The sequence below is a fragment of the Radiomyces spectabilis genome, assembly GCF_025331425.1.
Source record: "Radiomyces spectabilis strain NRRL 2753 chromosome Unknown BYT42scaffold_6, whole genome shotgun sequence".
NCBI lineage: Eukaryota > Fungi > Mucoromycota > Mucoromycetes > Mucorales > Radiomycetaceae > Radiomyces > Radiomyces spectabilis.
Window position 1 is genome coordinate 391,556 of NW_026251931.1, and position 18,918 is coordinate 410,473.

General features: G+C 43.7%; 10 protein-coding genes across 10 annotated transcripts; 3 read left to right on the forward strand and 7 right to left on the reverse strand.

Moving 5' to 3' along the window:
- Positions 1–107: 107 nt before the first annotated feature.
- BYT42DRAFT_495554 (O-methyltransferase) lies at positions 108–913 on the forward strand (the record flags this gene model as incomplete). Its single annotated transcript, XM_051564368.1, has 4 exons — positions 108–355; positions 426–481; positions 556–645; positions 717–913. The coding sequence occupies 4 exons, from the start codon at positions 108–110 to the stop codon at positions 911–913; spliced, it is 591 nt and encodes a 196-aa protein (XP_051423537.1).
- A 2,294-nt stretch (positions 914–3,207) lies between these two features.
- On the reverse strand, positions 3,208–3,977 carry BYT42DRAFT_567889 (uncharacterized protein). The gene has a single exon (XM_051568126.1). The coding sequence runs from the start codon at positions 3,878–3,880 to the stop codon at positions 3,461–3,463; it is 420 nt and encodes a 139-aa protein (XP_051423538.1). The 5' UTR covers positions 3,881–3,977; the 3' UTR covers positions 3,208–3,460.
- BYT42DRAFT_567894 (uncharacterized protein) lies at positions 3,978–7,661 on the reverse strand. Its single transcript, XM_051568127.1, has 8 exons — positions 6,892–7,661; positions 6,758–6,814; positions 6,517–6,607; positions 6,278–6,441; positions 5,559–6,205; positions 5,171–5,456; positions 4,621–5,067; positions 3,978–4,543 (listed from the first exon to the last, which is right to left on the reverse strand). Exons 1-8 carry the CDS (start codon positions 7,547–7,549, stop codon positions 4,392–4,394), a joined length of 2,502 nt encoding a protein of 833 aa, XP_051423539.1. The 5' UTR covers positions 7,550–7,661; the 3' UTR covers positions 3,978–4,391.
- Positions 7,662–7,755: 94 nt separating this feature from the next.
- On the forward strand, positions 7,756–8,951 carry BYT42DRAFT_613515 (RNase P subunit p30-domain-containing protein; the record flags this gene model as incomplete). Its single annotated transcript, XM_051571741.1, has 7 exons — positions 7,756–7,846; positions 7,917–7,978; positions 8,043–8,138; positions 8,199–8,400; positions 8,459–8,594; positions 8,665–8,744; positions 8,833–8,951. 7 exons carry the CDS (start codon positions 7,756–7,758, stop codon positions 8,949–8,951), a joined length of 786 nt encoding a protein of 261 aa, XP_051423540.1.
- Positions 8,952–9,056: 105 nt separating this feature from the next.
- BYT42DRAFT_495800 (uncharacterized protein) lies at positions 9,057–10,268 on the reverse strand (the record flags this gene model as incomplete). The annotated part of the gene is made up of 6 exons (XM_051564379.1): positions 9,057–9,243; positions 9,310–9,386; positions 9,456–9,617; positions 9,669–9,755; positions 9,830–9,976; positions 10,050–10,268. The coding sequence occupies 6 exons, from the start codon at positions 10,266–10,268 to the stop codon at positions 9,057–9,059; spliced, it is 879 nt and encodes a 292-aa protein (XP_051423541.1).
- A 151-nt stretch (positions 10,269–10,419) lies between these two features.
- BYT42DRAFT_567902 (E2F/DP family winged-helix DNA-binding domain-containing protein) lies at positions 10,420–11,723 on the reverse strand. The gene is made up of 4 exons (XM_051568128.1): positions 11,590–11,723; positions 11,274–11,505; positions 10,811–11,189; positions 10,420–10,740 (listed from the first exon to the last, which is right to left on the reverse strand). Exons 1-4 carry the CDS (start codon positions 11,633–11,635, stop codon positions 10,645–10,647), a joined length of 753 nt encoding a protein of 250 aa, XP_051423542.1. The 5' UTR covers positions 11,636–11,723; the 3' UTR covers positions 10,420–10,644.
- A 1-nt stretch (position 11,724) lies between these two features.
- BYT42DRAFT_567904 (uncharacterized protein) lies at positions 11,725–13,236 on the reverse strand. The gene is made up of 3 exons (XM_051568129.1): positions 12,955–13,236; positions 12,875–12,890; positions 11,725–12,710 (listed from the first exon to the last, which is right to left on the reverse strand). Exons 1-3 carry the CDS (start codon positions 13,104–13,106, stop codon positions 12,132–12,134), a joined length of 747 nt encoding a protein of 248 aa, XP_051423543.1. The 5' UTR covers positions 13,107–13,236; the 3' UTR covers positions 11,725–12,131.
- A 744-nt stretch (positions 13,237–13,980) lies between these two features.
- Positions 13,981–15,561, reverse strand: BYT42DRAFT_593424 (regulator of chromosome condensation 1/beta-lactamase-inhibitor protein II; the record flags this gene model as incomplete). Its single annotated transcript, XM_051570698.1, has 8 exons — positions 13,981–14,141; positions 14,200–14,343; positions 14,405–14,483; positions 14,560–14,630; positions 14,697–14,846; positions 14,916–15,089; positions 15,157–15,394; positions 15,436–15,561. The coding sequence occupies 8 exons, from the start codon at positions 15,559–15,561 to the stop codon at positions 13,981–13,983; spliced, it is 1,143 nt and encodes a 380-aa protein (XP_051423544.1).
- A 616-nt stretch (positions 15,562–16,177) lies between these two features.
- On the reverse strand, positions 16,178–17,165 carry BYT42DRAFT_472831 (kinase-like domain-containing protein; the record flags this gene model as incomplete). Its single annotated transcript, XM_051563578.1, has 4 exons — positions 16,178–16,551; positions 16,610–16,646; positions 16,726–17,010; positions 17,106–17,165. Coding segments are annotated over 4 exons (756 nt in total), but the record flags the coding sequence as incomplete, so codon positions are not given.
- Positions 17,166–17,914: 749 nt separating this feature from the next.
- Positions 17,915–18,767, forward strand: BYT42DRAFT_317409 (uncharacterized protein). The gene is made up of 2 exons (XM_051562998.1): positions 17,915–17,987; positions 18,143–18,767. The coding sequence occupies exon 2, from the start codon at positions 18,173–18,175 to the stop codon at positions 18,674–18,676; it is 504 nt and encodes a 167-aa protein (XP_051423546.1). The 5' UTR covers positions 17,915–17,987; positions 18,143–18,172; the 3' UTR covers positions 18,677–18,767.
- Positions 18,768–18,918: the final 151 nt, after the last annotated feature.

Below are 18,918 nucleotides of genomic sequence, written 5' to 3' on the forward strand. Positions count from 1 at the left end.
TGGAGGAAAAGTATACCTGTGACCTGAGTAGTCCGTTTCCGGCTGCTATCGACTCAGTCCTAACAAAGGTGGCGGAAACAACAGAAAAGGAATTCCGGAACGCACATATGATGGTCAGCCAATGTCAGGCCAAACTTCTGCACCAGTTGACCCTACTATTGCGTCCTCGTCGAGTCCTGGAAATTGGCACTTTTACGGGATATTCTACCATTGCTATGGCGTCAGCTTTGGAATCGGCAGCCACCATAACAACGCTCGAACTAGACCAGCGGCCTTTGCAAATTGCGCATCAGTATATTCAGAAAGCGGGTCTTAATGATATAGTGGAAATGAAGCAAGGGCCGGCCATTGAAAGGTATTCCTCTCTAGGACGTGGACTATCAAAAGACTGATTTTTTCCGACAATTTCTTTTTCTCAAATGAAGCCTTATTCAACTGACACGAGAACGTCCAAACTTGCAGTATGATATGATTTTCCTCGGTAGGTGATGGATGCCTCCTGTGTCCGACTGCTCGTGCGCGACTAACTTGTTGTCCTGTGTTGCCGTCCACAAGATGCGGACAAGGGGGGCTATATCCAGTATTATGAGCATATTATGCAACACAATCTCTTGTCTGACCGGGGCTGCCTCTTGGCTGACAATGGTAAGAAAATGCGGATGAATTAGTGGACAATGAACCTAAATACGAGCATTTTCATGTTTCCCGCCAATCAGTTCTGTTCTTTGGCCAAGTTCATCGGGAAGCAGGCTACATCGATCCGCAGCCTGTAGAAGCCTCAAAGAATATCAAAAAGACGGCTCGAAAGGCTCATGCTTTCAATGCACATGTGTACAGTGATCCAAGAGCACAGGTGGTCGTGCTTCCCCTATTTGATGGTTTGTCCATCATCCAGAAACGAAAAAAGGATTGATTTTGTAAAATTCTTTGTACATACTGAAATGGAATTGCATTTTTTTTCCTCATAATTACACCAAACGGACAATGTCGCGCATGGTTGTATTATACTGTATCCAATCATCCATAATGCATCGGGAAAAAACTTTATTTTATTTGTTCATGTCGAAAAAGATGGTATTGCGCGTGAATGCATTGGCGATTTTTTTTTTTTTTTTTTGGTCCAACTACCGGAGATGGTGATGATTGTGAGCGGTGATGGGAGTCTCGTTGTCCGCGAAGGGTTGAGACCGGCGTTTTGTGCTTAAACCGGGCCGGATGAAAGATGGACATATCTGATATGGATGTTCGCAAGGATAATTCAAGAACTGAAAGGTTAAAGTTTTCCCAGAATAAAGTCAATGACGCGTCATGATGAATGCTTTTTAAACCAGTTTCTAAAAACAAATCTTCCTTTTTAGGGAAAATTCATATCATCGTTTCAAGACCGGGTGAATTCCGAAAAGATAAGCACGGGGCAAGCCATACCGTCATCAAGCAAAAGAAAAACTTATTTCGATATGCCTTTTATTTCTTGTCGTAGATGAGTAATGGAAATGTCACCGTGAAGTCTTTGGGTAGACAAACTTGTCATCACCAAAAAAGTTGCATAAACGTGAGGCTGAAACTGCCACAAATTATTGAGAAACTTTAGGTGACACAAAGCGATGGCTGTTCCGGAAAACAATGCGAGTTGCCCAAATGTCCCACTCTGCAAAGTAACAAAATTTCATTTCTACCTCTAGCAATGCGACGAACGGTGCGCGGTAATAATGTGCACGGTAAGACCAGCTTTATCCAGCAACGAAACGTCATTAGCATGATTTATTATCTGCGCACGCGAAAGAGCGCTGAGATTCAATGAATGTTTTGGTCCACGTTAGGTAAACCGATACAAAAATGAATTCAACTTCATCATGCGATAGGGGTAAAATGGGATCAGCCACAGAATCAATGACGACAAAGTGGTCCATGTGGAGAGCAAAGACATTTTTCATCACAGTGTCTAGGTAAAGCCATAGTGACCAATAGCCAAAGCGACAGCCATTTCCGTTCAAGCGGTGGGTAAACTAAATTTGACAAAAAACAAAGCGGAACCATTGGCTTTGTTTATCATCAAAAAAGGAAAAGTGGTGGAATATGGTGATGAATAATTCATATCAGGCAGGCAATGGACGGGCCACAGTACGATTACAAATCACTTCGGAAGTGCCTTCGCCCCAGTGCCGAGAGCCGAGCCCCGGTTTTCGACCTCCGACATAGTTGTTTCCAAAGAGATGAAATTGTGCATTGCCAGGGAAGATTAGAATATACCCAGTTCACACAATGAAGGATAATAGATGGTGCTTCAATGATTGAAGTGTGGGTTACGTTTGCACCCTTTCACATTGTTGCCAATGGGTCTAAACCATATTTCGTATGTACACTAGAATCCACGTCAGCATTTCAAAAGCCGATGAGCGTAAAATGAAAAAGAACGACTTGCCGGCAAGAAATTAAAACAAAAGATAATATTTACATTGACATGACCGGTAAGGAAAAGAAAAAAAGAGTGCAATGCGGTCAAGGATTCTATCATTATGCATGCAAGAGCATCGTTAGTATGGTTAGTGCATCTTGTGATCTTTGTCGATCTAGGCATAGCGTGATCACCCACCATCGCCGGCGTCATGTACAACGTACAAACCTAAATGTCAATGGTTACAGATCACGCTAGATACCCATTACAGTTCAAACAATACCGTATGTGCTCCTCCCCCTTACTTGAATACACTGGTATCATGGCATGGGCCGTACTCTCCTTTATTTTTTGTCACTTTTTTTTTCATTGTCGATTTCCGAGCGGTGCTGAATTCGATCTGATCTAGGGAATTGCCCTTGACTAAGCAATTATCGAAACCATTCGCAATGATTTTTATTCTAATCATGGGCTATCGCATCCCATGCCGATACTTTATCCGGGACGGAGATTGAACGGTCCCATCAATTTGAGGTAAAATTATCAAAAAAAGGGTAGCGGAGTTACCCTTCCCATTTCCAAAAAAGGGCGAAAAAGCAGAAACGATCTCCCATACCCTTCAAAGGCACGCAAACCGAAGAAGGGTTCTTGAGTTTCGATTTTGAAAGATCCTAGTATTCGCAAAAAGCAAGTCCAGGGGTCTCTTTTTTTTCTGATTCACGTACATACTCCTTTCAACTCGAAACATGGATTTTGCAAATGGCAATAGCAACAAGCATGTTTTTACCCCATCATCAAAACCCTTCCCCCCCCCCCTTGCCTGCTTTTGAATCGGTGCTGGTTTTAATGAAACATAATGGCATTTATGAGATCAACCGAGCCAAAAACAGTTCTTTTAATAATAGATTGAATAAATAATTACAAAAAAAAGATGCGTTATGATACATGAGAGGGAAATGAATGATATACAATAGACGAGGGTAAGGTAAATTAGCCGGAGGGGAAGGGATTAGAAAAAAATTGATGCATTGTCGACCCATACACACACACCAACAACAAGGGACATTAGATGTAACAACCATCGACAATATCGGTGCGAAGAATGTCACGGTTGCCAGAACGATAACGGATCATCCATCGACCATCGGGAAGCTTGACGTAGAAATTGGAGTAGGGGAATTCGTTCGGCTTGCAGTAAGTGGGACTGAAAGGAGGGATCACCATCGGAGCTGTGTCGCTTGTCATGCTGTCCACGAGAACCTTTCGACGATGTCCACGGCGATGCGATGACGATCGTTCCATTGAATCATTGGAAGATATACTGGATTGGGACGTGCTTGAAGAATTACGACGTGATGAGGAGATGGATTTTCGGTGAAGAAGATGCGATAACTTGGTCCACAACGATTTGTGTGATGTGCTCGAAGTAAAAGACGAAGCAGGACTAATCGATTGCTGACGGTCTGCAGTGTAAACGTCCATCATGATGATTAAAAAGAAAAAGTAATTATAAAATAAATAGTATGATAATCCCGCTTTTTCGTTTTCGTTTTTTCTTATAAAGAATGAAGGAAGAAAACCCCTTTAGATCTTGAGCCGTTGCAAACAATCCTCAGTGTATTTATATCCATTGAGGGCCGGCTAAACGAATACCGACCTTTGTCAGCCAATCGCTGTATACGGCACCGTGGCACTTGACAACCAGTGTTACAGAACTTGAATCTCCGACTCTATCTTTTTTTATACAATTGGGGGGAGATGAAAAAAAGTTCTATGAATAGCCTTGTTTTTACCCGAGAAAAAAAAAAGACGGGGGGGGGGAAGAGAAAGGAGGCTAAAAGGACACGATGACAGGAGAATGGAACAGAAAGGGGGGGGGGAGTTTTCCTACTGGAAGGCAATTATCGTTCGTTTCTTTTTTTTTTCCAGTACTTTTGCACGGTGGAATGCCCTCCTTTTTTTTTTCTTGGATGCACAATGGAACATGAAGATGATTCTACAGATGTTGCTTAGTTTCTATGGTTTGAATACTTTGAATGGTATCGCCTGGTTGGAAATCGTTGTATCCTTCAAAGGATATGCCACATTCAAGGCCCTTTTTGGCTTCGGTCAAATCCTTTTTGACCTGGCGTAATGCGCTCAATTCGCCTATTCGGAACACGTCAATCACGGTATTTTTGGCGCTGCGTTACAAAAATGATAAAACCTCTAAAAAAAAACCTTACCTTCCCAAATTGTCTCCTTATTACGCATAATTCTGACGCGACTATTACGATGAATGACTCCGTTGGTTACACGACAACCCGCCACCGGTCGGGTCTCGCGCCCTTTGACGCTGATTTCAAAGGTTTGCAAAATGCTGGCTTCACCAATCACTTGGGTGCTGATAATAGGCGGAAGCATGTCACTCAGGTCCTCTTTTACTTGTTCCAATAATTTGTAAATGACGGAATACGATCGGACCTTGACACCTCGTTTGCTCGCTTCGGCTTGAATGCGTTTATCGGCTTTCACATTAAACCCAATCACCTGGCCTTCGGACGCGGCGGCGAGCTGGATATCCCCTTCGGTAATATTGCCTACGCCACTCTGTATCACTTTGACATGGATCTGTTTGTTCTGTAATCCAGCCAGGCAATCGACTACGGCTTCCACTGTACCACTGACATCACCTTAAAAGAAAAACAAAACCCACAACAAATAAATGGCTGAGTAAGTACAGGCTGAGCCACATTCAAAAATAGCGATTTCAAAGTTTGTTTCTTTTTTTGTTACCTTTGACAACGGCACGGAACTCTAATCGATCATCCCCAGGAGATCCTTCGGTTTCACTTGATTGTTGAATGGCGCTTAATCGTTTATTCAAAGAATCAGGCACGGTGTCGATCAATCCCCGATGGAAGAAGAACATCTCCTTTTTATACTCTCTTTCCACTAATCGTTCCTGTTCCAACTGTTCACGTTGTTGGCGACGCTTGTCGTTGATCACTTCCAAATCTCGTAACTGCTGGTCACGTTGGTACCGCGTGACACGATTATCCACCACTGTTTTGGCCGTACTCTATCCAATTTTTTACCCAAGTGGTTAGTGAAACGGTGTTACTTGGCAAAATTACACTTTTTTTCCTTTGTTTGGAAAACAAAAAAAAAAAAAGGTTAATACCTCGTCTGGTGACTGAAGCATTTCATCACCGGCATTCGGCACGTCCTTCCAACCGATCACCTTGACAGGCATACCCGGTAAAGCTTCTTTGACCGGTCGGCCTTGATGGTCGGTCATGGAACGGACTTTACACCAAGTACGACCTGCGACGATGACTGAACCTGGTTTCAAGGTACCTCGCTTCACAAGCACGGTGGCCACATTACCACGACCCTTTTCAATTTGGGATTCGATGATGACACCTTCAGCGCCTATATCGCGTTCAGCACGTAGTTCCAGTACTTCAGACAAGGTGGAAATGGTTTCTTCCAGTTGATCAAGGTTCATGCCGGTTAAACCCGACACTTCCACACTCGGTACATCGCCGCCGATTTCTTCCAAGTGAACATTGTACTGAGCCAGATCTTGCTTTACACGAGACGTGTCGACGCCGGGTTTGTCACATTTGTTGATGGCCACCACAATAGGCACATTGGCTTTGTGAGCGTGTTCAATAGCTTCACGAGTCTGAGGCATAATACCATCGTCGGCCGCCACCACCAGCACAACGATATCCGTGACATTGGCCCCTCGCTGTCGCATCGCTGAAAAGGCGGCGTGACCAGGCGTATCCAAAAATGTAATTTTTTTCTTTGACGGCAGTTGCACTGAATAACGCCCCTACGGGTTACTATCCTTGATCTTTTTTTTTTCGGTATGATGTGTTTGTTTCGTCTTACCTGAAAAAGCACCAATGTGTTGAGTGATGCCGCCCGCTTCACCAGCCGCGACTGATGTTTTACGAAGCGTGTCTAACAGCGTGGTTTTACCATGATCAACATGGCCCATAATGGTGACAACAGGTGGTCGTTCAGGCAAGGCTGAGGGATCCGCAGCGGGAGGTCTATGATGCAATCGACTGTCAATATCCACCATCTCCCATCCACATGCGCATTTTCTCTTTCAAGCTATGGCTTACTTTGGATAAAGGTCGAGGGCTTGCTTGGAATCCACAATCGGATTCATATCGAGCTGCATGGCAATCAGACTGGATTCATCCGCAGATAGCACTATGGAAGAGAATTAATAAACTTTATTCGTTCACTGCATCTCTCGCATCCCTAACCCGTCCATCCTTTCAACGCTCCCCCTTTTTTATGCATCGCTCGCACGCTCCGCTTGATTAGCCGTCCACAGCGTGTCCTTTAATGTCTACTTACTGTGATCATGAGATGTATTTTCCATTTCCAATTCTTCCATGGTTCTTACAACTTGTTCTACAGAAGGTAAAAAAAAAGAAAAGCAAGGTTAATCTTGTTCACCACAATCCCCATGGGATCCTACAAAGTCGTACCTAAACGAACACCGAGAATACGGGACAGATTGGCGACATTGACGATTTCCGGAATGTAGACGTCGCGAATCTGATTGGCTTTCTCGGCTTCCTCTTTTGCTCGCTGTTTGGCTTTTCGCTTGGCCATCTGTTCACGTAAACGTTCTTCTTCCTTGAGAATAGCAGCTAGTTCTTCCTCCTTTTGCTTTCGTTCTTTACGTTGCGATACCGTTTCTTCGCGAACAGGTTTGGCCAGCTTTTTCAGCTGTCGTTCGGCTTGCTTGGCTACTTCACTTTCCACCTTTTCACCAGACTTGGTTGACGGGATTTGCCAATCACGTTTGGGTGCCATCTTACGTCCGCCTTGATGCTGGGCTTGATCTCTGGATCGATGGCCTCCATCTGGGCGTTTTGGGTGCGATCGTTTGTGTGGTGTCTGACCTTTGGATTTGGCTCCATCGGATGTTTTCAGGGTCCAATCGGTCTTGGTCGGCTTCACGGCCGTCGACGATCGACCGCCCATCATCGGTTTACCCAGTCCTCCCAGAGAGGGCGCCGAAGAAGACTTGTCTCGAAGCGTGGAGCTACTGGTCTGAAGAGAGCGTGTATAGGATACATAACGCGGCGTCAGTTGTTGCCGTGCTTGACTCCATAAAAGCAATACTCGCTGTCCACTCATATTGCCGTGAAAAAATTACTGCAAGGCGACCCTTGTGGTTTCCTGACCGCACAAAAGAGAAAAAGCCTTTTGGCAAATTCACGTGATGTGACCGGCAAACTGGCCCGGCCGATTTTTGGTCACACAGGATTTCCCGCGTTTGAAGGAAAAAAAAAAAAAAAAAAGAGACCTGCGAACACTCTTTTTTGCCACCGCGCAGTACTATCATGTTGTATGATTTCAATATTCCATACCCTACTCAGCCCGAACGAGCGGATTTTGATCGACTGGAAAGCATCTTGGGACGCATTTCGTCAAGTAATGTAGAAATAATTCGCCGTTTTGTGACCATGCTAGAGCCGTGACTGACTTGGCGATCACTTCTTAGTCGAAAAAGGCACGATCGCACTAAATAAAACTATTCGAGAATCATTGAGCCCAAAGATTACAGTAAGCAATATTATAATCTATTGTCCATTAAAAGGTGTATTAAAACTGGTTGGTGATAACAAAGCGAATCGAGCCGATCGCGCCGGAAAAGTTTAAAAATCTCCAACAATTAACGCGGATCACGGTCGTGGCAGAAGATACGAAACGCAATTATCAACTGGTAAATTGATCGATTTTTATACGGTTGCATGGTTATAGTGAGGTTTAACGACGAGATCAGACGGGTAGTTTCAGTCAAATCGATATTCTAGCCGTCCAACCGATCAACATCGATGTATGCAAGCATGCTTGCCAAACCTACGATGTGGATTTGATTACGCTTGATTTCTCATACCGGTGGATATCGCCCGGCTATGTTGCTGCGCAAGTAGCCGTCAATCGTGGCGTGTTCTTTGAAATATGCTATTCTCAGATCACACGAAGTATGTAGCACAAGGATACCACAACTGAGCAGTCAATTCACGCTTCCTCGATCTATAGTGGACGAAAAGAAACGCGCTGTATTCTTTGGCAATTTCCGACGTTTAGTGGAAGTCACGCGAGGACAGAACATTATTCTATCTAGCGAAGCCATCAAAGCACTGGATATTCGTCGACCTTCGGAATTGCGTATGCTGTAGGTGAATCTTTGGCTTCGTTATCATCATCGATCTCATCTTTTCTCCGCTTATTTGGTGAAATTTTAGATGCATTCTGTGCGGCATGACACAAGCACAAGTCGAAGCGTCTCTGGGGTACAATTACTTGCGACTTTTAAAGAAAGCAGGTAAAAGATGAAATTAAGTCGTGATGCGGGAATGTATGCTGCAAAAATGAGGACGACGTACTCATGTGTTTCTTTCCCTGACATCCAGAAACTCGAAAATACACGTACTGTGCAGCCGTCCGTGTGGACGCGATACCCGAATCTAACAAAAGAAAAGACGATGAACCCGTCACACCAAAGAAGAAAGCGAAAACTGCGGCAGCATAACAATAATAATCATATAAAAAAGAAACAAACAAAGCAAAACCAAATCCTCATCACTTTACTTGCAACCAAAAAGACAAAGCACTCTATTTTATGACGAGAACACGATTATTTGAGATACTTTTCATAGATGGCTTTGGCATATTGGACCAAGTTTTCATGCTTTCGGACCAAACCTCGTAAAGTGCCTGCTTGTCGTTTGTTTTCATCCGAAAATGTGCCATCTGTGAATTGTGGTGCGCCCATGATTACGTGGAGATAAGAAAATATGACAGCATCCATCCATGTCGGTTCACTATAAAGCAGACCAAAATCAGTTCCCCATTGCGTCCCAGATACGATAAGAGTCTGTCACGCGTACCTTTCCCCAAAAAAGTATGTGTCGTCACCTAATTTGACAGATAATGCTTCCAAAGCATTGGCAGCATCTTGATAAATCTGACAGCATCATCATCATCAGTCCTCTGGTTCCTCACGGAGCAATGCCAATTATCCAGATTTACATACCTCTTCACGAACCAAAATATCACGGTCTGTGAGTAATCGTTGAACTACATCGGTCTTTTTGCGATAGGCGAGAACCCAGTTGATGGGCGAGGGTACTTGACTGTAATAAGCCTTCGAGGTGATCTCTGAGTAATTCAAGGGTTCAAGCCATTGTGAAAATAACTAAAAGTCTAATTTTAGCTACTGAGCCTTGTAAAATCCCGATTTACGTACCAATGCTGCGTATAGTTTAGAGTTTGCTAAGGCAATGAAAGCTTTAGCTTGTTCACCAGTCGCACTCGGCAAGGTTTTCTCTTTTTGCTATTCATGCGAAAAATTGTCAATTCTCTTGTTACAAACATCCAATCTAATCAAAGGTTTTCTTGCTGCCTTACCGTATCTTTCAACCATTGATGGATTTTCGCACTCTCATACACGGCTCCCGGCACCGTCACCAAGAATGGCAACTTTCCAGAAGGAGAAGCGTGAGGTTCATTACTGTTGACAATGTCGAAATCGACGTCGCAGAATTTAAGATACATCTAAAACAAAGACGAGGTAGATTCATATGAGGCCGCTTGAACAGAGCGTCGTCTGAAAGAAGTTGCTTTTTACCTGCATCTGTAAACAGTCGACGTCAAAGCTGGCCCAGGAATTGCGCCAACCGGGTCCATAAATGTACAGCGTGTCTTTGGTGAGGGTGGCTGGCTTATCGACGGGTGGGAATACTTTGAGTGGGAACTGCTTTAATTTCAGAAATTCAAGGCATGCTGGAAGCTGCGGTAAACCCGGCAGCTGACCAAACCGTTCTGTAGGAGTAGGTGTAGTAGACATGGTTTTGCAGAAACAGACCTCCCCGTTTTGGCAAGCCACTGCGGCCACTTTACCTACAACTCTGCCCCACCTTCAATTTAACAGTCACATCCATCGTACGGTGAAATAGGATGCTCCAGCAGAAAAGAAAAGAAAAGAAAAGAAAAGAAAAAAGCGGAGAATGGGGGTAGGGGATGTTCAGGCACACCATTATAACAAAAAAAAGCGCTTTCCTCTGTACAAGAGTCGATAGGGCGGAAATATTGAACATCTCCGCGAAAGAAAGAAAAATACTTTCGGAAGAGAAAGTTAATTTGTCAAAGGGGGTTGTGATCAATACAAATCAGGGGTGATTGTTATATTTGTAAGTGGGTCGTGGTTTTTTAAGCATACGTCTTTATTTTCCTCGCCAGGAGGCTTTATTTTGGCGCAATGACACAATTTGGAGTGTTTGATCCGAGTCATCGTCAGGCACTCGAATATAACATTTTGTCTAGCAACGCGACAGATCAGTGACCAGCTTTATCCATCTCTTTGTGTGTGTGGGGGGGATGCCAACTCACCTTTTTACGAGGACTCGCCTCGTAACTGTTATGACGTTTTCTGGAGGTCGGATACGATGGTACTTCTTCTTGTTGAACGACAATATCGGTGTTATACGGAGCATTTACCACCAGCAAAAGCGGGGCGTGGTCATCGTCGTCGTCATTCGGCATGGACTGTTTGTTGTCATCTTGGGCACGTGTTGTCAAATCTTGGAACCGGGCCAAGTCTTGAAGGGTCAAGTAACAATGCGAGGCATGACATTTGAGAATATCATCGACTTCTTGATCAATTTTTTGCTTCGTATGAAGTAGTTGGTCCCGCTCTTGCTGTAGGGTTTGATTACGAGATTTTAAGCGTGCTAAATGATGTTCCAATTCCGAGGCATTATCGTGACCTCTATATCATGGCAAATAAAATGGTGAGTGGGTTGGTTTGGAAAGAAATAAGTAGCGTATGCCCTGATGGTTTGTTTCTACATACATCCATTGCACGTGGTTTTTGGAATTCTTCTCAATCAGTTGGATCCCTTCGAGTACATTGGTAATATCGTAGATGCGGCGTTTCTGGACTTTAAGGAGAGCAGCAGCACGGTTCAGATCCAGGTTCCCATGAGCACTTGAACGTAATAAAGCAATGAATTTTTTGGTTAGAAGACCGAGAGATGAATCGTAGCGACAGGAGGAAGGTGATAATCCAGGCTGGATCTGGAAAGCTGATCGTAGGAAAAGTGTTAGAAACTTGAAGCTTCAATACAACCGAGCAAATAAAAACAAGTATTCGACACCGTTTATTTTACCACTTTCATGCTGATGCCGACTAGATCGCTTGGTATTATTGGCCATTATAAGACAAATGATAAGATTATGATAAAACAGAGAATCAAAACAAATAACAACAACCACAACAAAAAATTATACGAATAAAAAAAAAGGGAAAGGAAAAACGAACGACAGTAGAAATATATATAAAAAAAAGTTGCAGACAACAAGGAATAAGAGAAGAGAGAAGAAAAAAAAAGTGGGAGGGTCAAAGCATCGATTCCATTTATAAAGGATAATCACTGCATGGAAAAAAAAGGGAGGGATGTCATGCAGCCAACCTGCAATGTCGTTGTTTTGTGTAGCCAAAGGAAAAGGAAGGAAAAAAAATATTGGCACAGACCGGCGTGGGAGAGCGACATATAGAAAAGATGCAAAGTGGATCATGGAGACAAGGTAAAAAAGTAAAAAAGAGGGATGGTTATTGAAAGAGGCAAAGGGGAGAGTTTCTGGAAACCAAAAAAATATATTCACTGTAAACATCTCGACATGGCCTTCTTTTTTGTTGCTGAGCCCCTGATTAATATTTGTAAATATATCCTAGCCTGAATCGACCAAATCCCTGAATAGCTTCAAACTCATCTTGGGTTATCTGAACCATCGTTTCATCCGTTTCTTCCACAGGAGAATCAATTTCTTCGTCCGAACATAGTACCGAAGATGTATGGACATCCATCACCGCCAAACGGTCGAGGGGGTGACACAGATCTTGCATAGATAATTGTCGCACCATCGATTGGCGCGGGATTTCCAGGTCGATGGCATCAAGATAACTTTCTGGAGGCGCATCGGGATGATCGACTAAATAACTGGCTAATTGGGGGAGAATCATCCCGCTCTTCATTAAACCATAAGGCTGAGTGAGGGATCGTGGTAGACAAGGCATATCGTCGGCTTCTCCATCCGAAGACATTTCACACGAGTAAGAGGAGCATGAAATCGAGCGATGGCGACGTCGATGCGGTTCCTGCTTCTTGGACTTGGTTGATAATATACGCCGGTTCTTTTTCGGTTTGCCGTGAATTTGTGCATGCTGCATCATGTTATCAAATCGTGTAAACTTTCTTGTACAACTGGAAATGATGCAAGTATACGGTTTCTGTTACAAAAAAAAAGAAGAAAAGAACACAGTGTGGGTTTGACAGTAGAGCTTTGGAAAAAATATTAAACAACCGCCCCTTGCAACTATATATTCCTCTGGCATGCCCTCCCAATCACCTTTTGTCTCTTGGTTGTCTCTCTGGGAAATACAAAACAACCTACCTCACCGGTATGCTTTCTATGATGAACAGTTGATGAGCACACAAAGTCACCGGAATCTTTTTCATTGAAGTCAAGACTACCTAATGTGACGAATCAGATGCTCACTGCGAGAAAACGTCATTCGACACTTTCCATGTCCTCTGCATTGAAATGCTTTTGTCTTTCTTATTCGTCGTCGACCATTGGTATAGCTTAAATCGTCGGACAGCCACAGCTCTTCAGTGTCTGCCATGAATCCTTTGATAAAATACCAAAAAAGGAATTATCACGGTAGGCACTCGTTTAAGAGAAACGTTGGCAACCTCTGTTCATCTTCAACGGGAATCATCATTTTATAACTGTATGTGCGCTTTTAAGAGAAATTGTCATATTGAAATAAATTTTCTTGAAAACATTGCTTGTAAAATTGCAAAATGACATTTCGGGCATGACATCGCTCGTTTTTGATCTAGAAAAAAAAGGCGTCCAAGTATGACGAAAGATGCCATTATCGATATTCTAATGATGGCGTGATATAAACTTTTATCAAGGATATGGATGAAACAAGATAATTTTTTTTGTAAAAGTTGCATTCCATAGATTGTAATAGTGAACTGGGTACATTCAGACCGGCAGTATCCTGTCAAGTCATCATTATCCTTGGACACTTTAATCCCAATAGTGTGTACAACCTCTTTTTACTTTGCAAAGCAAACCATCAGAAAAGGATGCAATTAGACGGTATGATTTTTCTTCATGTGTAGGATGTAATGATATTTGGAACATTTTTTGCTCACGCCATTGTTGCCTATTGAATTTGAAGCTTATTGGATCCGTTGGTTGATGATGGCCGTTCAACAGCAATAATGAACGAACTGCCACCACAATGATGAATGGGCGGGCAGGAAAAAAAAAACATCAATAGCTCAGGGTTCATGTTGGATGCCACTGTGAGTAAATTTAACCGAACCCTGTGAGAGCAGAAAAAAAAAATACGTGCAATGTTTCTTTCAAAATTGGACTTGCAATCCTGAAGAATGCTTTTTGAAATGGGGTTTCTATAATGTAATCTATAAACAAGATTGATTAATACTCCTACAAAGAATGTTGTTCTATACCGTTATTTTTCATGAAGAACATAAAGCCAGAGCGTGGGTGGTGCCTAAAGCCACGTCGACCACTTGTCTTTCCAGAGGAATGCGTTGAGGCACGAAAGCGTGATCTTCCGTTCCTAAACCTAATCGCCCGCTGTAACCGTTCAAACCCCATGTATACAGTTCTCCCGAGTCTGTAGCCAGCTATCAGTCATGCAAAACGCAGCTTTTTTAAATCCACGATAAACCTACCTGAAAGAGCAGCAGCATAGTCGGTCGTAGCATACACGCGTCTAATGTTGGAAAGCCCGGCAACTTCCGCCAGTACCAGCGATTCCAATCGTTCTGGCCCTAATCCCAGCGCACCAAACCCGCATGTGTGGACACGCCCATCATCTATGTATTCATAGATATCTCAAATCTCTGTAAAACCATTTTGTGTCATGCATCATTTTACCTGTGAGAACAACGGAGAAAGGACCTCCTGCAGCTATATCTACGACATGGCTTGCATCGACTCGCACAGGGTCCAACATCTAAAAGCACAGGCGGACGACAGTTTGAGCAACAGGAAAAAACCATAAAATAACCGACTGTACTAATTAATCTTACTCGATCAATTTTGGCGCCTTGCATGCCTTGTCCGTATTCGGAATTTCCCCAAGTCCACAAGCTACCATCCTCTAATCATTTTGATATTAATTGAGCTTGGCATGATCCCCATACTGATTAATAATCATGACATTTACCCATCAATGCAAGCGTAAAGTCCGTTGATCCCGCAAGTTTCTTTACTTTTGATGTGGGAAGGGATATTAACGACGGCGTATTCCTATCATTGGAGGTTCCCAAGCCCAATTGACCATCTGCGCCCCATCCCATAGAGTATACGCCGTGATCTAATCAAACAACAACACTGTCAGTGCATTATGATCTCGTTTATGTTTGCTTGCTACCCCCTTTTTTACCTGTAGCGAAAACGGTATTATCTAATCCACAAGCAATATGTCGTACCATGCCTTTGTAATTATTGACAACGCGGGGTTCATCTGCAATGATCAAGTCGCCCGGTCGAGTGGATTTATCCAACCCGATACCGAGTTGACCATACATACTGTTGCCAAAAGAATACAAGTTGGAGCCTAAATCGATACAAATGTTTAGTTGGGGATCTCTTGGAGTGGAGCCTATTTTTTTTTCTCTATTTACCTTGTTCGTTATTTGTGACAAAGTGGGAATGTTCACGCCCACATGCGACGTGGGTGACTCCAGTGACAGAGGTAGCGTGGCGATCTGTGATGATTGTATTTCGAGGTTTACCGAGTTGACCACTGCCGTTCAAGCCGAACCCATATACATTGGACAAAGTGGCAATCAAAGAATGACCCCAGCCCCCAGCAATGTGGGTCACTTGTTCATCGTCCTTGTTTTTGCTAGGATCAATAACCTTGAATTTTTCCAAATGTCAAGGTGAGGCAAACAACTCACCTTTAATGCATACTCTGGATGCTCACTAAGACACACGGGCGATTTGAACACCTGCTGAGCTGTGCGTGTGAGTGGTAACGCATTGGTTTTTCCCCAACCGTAAAGCACTCTGGAGATGCCTCGCATAACAAAACGAAAAAAGTCCAAGGAAAATGAATGGCTGGGCCGGTTGTCCACCGTTGTCGCCGCCATATTTTTCAATCACCCAACAAAAAAAAAAGCCCAAACGTGACTATTGCCATCCACCGTTTCCCCTCTGGCATCCTTGTATTCTTTTCGTATTGATATATTATGCCAACTTGTCTACACAGTCTACTTGTACATTAATGTCTTTACTGCTTGTCAAAAAAATCCTCTTTTTTCCTGCGCTGCATAGACATGGGATACCCGGATAAAGCGGGATCCCTGGATCTGGCTACTGAGGTGGGCGCCGATGGAATGCTTTACGGAAAAATCGCACCACACCCTTCGATTTGGTCTTTTCAGAATGGTATGCTTCTTTTTCCGTGAAAGGCGTGCTTTTCGTTGTAGATGGTACCACTTGCGACTTTTTCGGAGCGGTGGTGATTGGTCGGGATGTATCATGGGGTTTGGAGACGCACGCTACAGCTACGGTTTTGTTGTATATCGCATCATACGAAGTGTGCTTGCGAGGTACAAGGGCCGGTTTCGACTTTTCTGTTAATGTGAGCTGTGAAGACATGAGCAAGGTGTACCTAGAAAGCGGTGGGGCCGAGGGAGCGAGCCACGGATGTTGTAAACACTGTATCGCCGTGATGCGTTCCCTCGAGTTTTTGCAGAGCAAGCGGTGGATGAGATTTGAAGCATCGGGGGATACGCTTCGCGGGATGGTATACTGGGCTACGCTAATTTTTCGAAAGAGTTGTCCCATGTTGGAAGCTTGGAAAGGCAAAGTGCCTGTCAACATCAAGTACAGGATGACTCCACAACTCCACATATCGACCGGCGGTCCTTTGTAAGGTGTTGCCGTGACCATTTCTGGAGAGGCATAAAATGGACTGCCGCAATACGTTTTCAGCACTTGCTGCTGCATCGCTACCTTTTTACCGAATCCAAAATCGCACAGGCGAAGGTGCTGTCGCTTATCAATTAACACTAGTATCTATCAGTCAACATGGCGACGTTTCCTTTCGATGCAACGCGAGGGACTCACCGTTCTCGGGCTTGAGATCTCGATGCACGATTCCATGCTAAAAGTAAAAGCAAAAAAAGAGGATGAAATTGCATGAGGCTGACCCACTGGTTAGTTTTGTGGTCTTCAGTACCTACACTGTGAATAAAGTGTACGGCTTCCATTATTTCTCGAAACCATCGTCGCGCTACTGGCTCAGCAATGTAGGCTGATTGTCTGATTTGTTCAAACAAGTCTCCGCCTTGCATATATTCCATGACAATGTAAATAGAGTGATCGTCGGCAATTACTTCGTGTACGTCGACAATATGTTTATGTTTCATGCGTGTTGCAAACGCTTCGCACAACGATTGTTCGCTTTCAGCATGCTGTATTTGATCACTCTTTTGAAAAGCGCGTTTGTCCACCACTTTGATGGCGACCTAGAGAGCGGATTGGATAAGATGGTAGTGAGCGTCATTGGCGTTTCAAACGGTAAAGGAAGAATAAGTTGATGAATAATAATAATCTCATTCACCTTTTCTTTGGTCGTTCGATGTTCAGCAAGATACACTTTACCAAAATTACCTTTGCCTAATACATGAAGTTTAAGATAGCGAGTTTGAAAGAGGGTGGACTTTTTGGACATGAGCTGCAAACAAAACTTGCATTAAAAGTGTCGTTCTTCTTTGCAGTATTATCAATTTCATTGCATTGAATATTCAGACCTCATTATCTGATTGAAGAGTTTTCATGCTACAGACGACAAGCAATCCATAAAACTGGTTCGGTATTGAATTATTTGAAAAAGGTAAGAAGCGAAAAAAGAGAGACAATGAACACTCGGAATTTTGTCCAGGTACTATATTATGGGATGAACAATAGTTCATTTTCGAATCACCGGAATTTCGCTTCGTTCCCTTCCAATACTGCTGCATAGAAAGCACCCCATCTCTTCAACGGTCTTCCTTGTCACCAATCATTGATTGCACATGACTTTTTTTTTCATTGACTGCTTGATTATTGCTTTGCTTTGGATTGGTTTCTTTTCCCGCGTATGTCCTTTAACTGTTCGGAACGTTTTAGGGGGGAAAGCCTATTCATTGATGAAGCAGTCACTGTAGGCCTTTTCGCGCCCAAGTAAAAAAAAAAAAAAAAGGCCGAACAGGGAAATGGATGAAAAATAAAAAAGGATCCCGCCAATTCTTCCTCATGGTGCTGATCCGACAAGTATGGAAAGCCATGGATCAACTTTGGGTCAGCCGCAACCGCTTGCTACCAAGCCGAGTTATTTTCGAAAAAAATACACCAGTCGCGCAGGATTGCGACAAACCCAGAATCCTCACGTAAAGTCCAAACCCATCTTGACTCGCCAGCGTCCCGTCTGTTTGTTTCGCAATGCCTACATTTCACACGAAGCGTAAGTGAACTTGTTCCGATCTTTCAATTTAGGAAGCACTCACCAAGGAAATCTATGTTGTCGTGCTGGGATCTAGACCTCGAGCACGTCAACTCCATGCCAACCTCGTTGTTGATCACGAAGATCTGTTACAACTACGGCAAATGTGGCAACAGAAACTTCAGCAACTGAAAAGTGATCACGACATGCTCAGTTCTATGGCGTCTCTGACCGAAGAACAAGTAGCCAACGTTGAGCCTTTATTGGACAATACCACCTTGCAACAACCTACATCAGCCGATGCAGCCACATCGCAGGTGTCCGCCACTTCACCGTCGCCGAACCATGATTCATCGATACCGCCTTCACTACCTACGATGCATCCAGTCTCCTTGCCTGTGCCGCCTACAGGATCCATTGATCCTAGGGACGTCGTTTCTGGTCATCATGAAATTCCGTCAGAATTACTTCACATCATGCAGGAAATTTTTGGACCTTCCAACGGGATGGAAAAAGAGGAACTTCAAGAGACGGCGGAAGAAACACTGGCCAATGATGACTACAACACGAGTGATGCTCGCGACTATGGGTTCGATTTCCTTGAAGGCGATGATGACATTGAAGAGGAAGAAGAAGATGAAGAAGAAGATGAAGAGCAAACAAGACGAGCATTAACCTATATGCTTGAACAATTCGGCGACACGCTCTGAAACCCATCATATTATACCCATCCGAATTTTCATTTCAGCGGAGGCACAGATCAAGTGCTGGTTTTTGTCACCGCCATATCACCCGTCGTAGGTGCCATATCACTCATCGTATTACCCGGTGGCGACCAAGCCAGCGGGACGCGTGGAGTCTGGGTTTAACAGCCTGATCCCGTTTTTCCAGCTCAAAAATATATACCATCGTCGCCGGATTCCGCCCAAAAGCAAACATGACCAAGGCAGTC

Coding starts and splice junctions, on each gene's coding strand:
- BYT42DRAFT_567889 (XM_051568126.1), bottom strand. CDS start 3,880: ATGATGGACGTTTACACTGCAGACCGTCAGCAATCGATTAGTCCTGCT.
- BYT42DRAFT_567894 (XM_051568127.1), bottom strand. CDS start 7,549: ATGAGTGGACAGCGAGTATTGCTTTTATGGAGTCAAGCACGGCAACAA. Junction 6,206..6,277: donor ACACATTGGTGCTTTTTCAG/GTAAGACGAAAC, acceptor GGCGTTATTCAG/TGCAACTGCCGTCAAAGAAA. Junction 4,544..4,620: donor TAAGGAGACAATTTGGGAAG/GTAAGGTTTTTT, acceptor TGTTCCGAATAG/GCGAATTGAGCGCATTACGC.
- BYT42DRAFT_567902 (XM_051568128.1), bottom strand. CDS start 11,635: ATGGCCAATAATACCAAGCGATCTAGTCGGCATCAGCATGAAAGTG. Junction 11,506..11,589: donor TCGGCATCAGCATGAAAGTG/GTAAAATAAACG, acceptor TCCTACGATCAG/CTTTCCAGATCCAGCCTGGA. Junction 10,741..10,810: donor AGGCGAGTCCTCGTAAAAAG/GTGAGTTGGCAT, acceptor TCGCGTTGCTAG/ACAAAATGTTATATTCGAGT.
- BYT42DRAFT_567904 (XM_051568129.1), bottom strand. CDS start 13,106: ATGGCAGACACTGAAGAGCTGTGGCTGTCCGACGATTTAAGCTATACC.
- BYT42DRAFT_317409 (XM_051562998.1), top strand. CDS start 18,173: ATGCTCAGTTCTATGGCGTCTCTGACCGAAGAACAAGTAGCCAACGTT.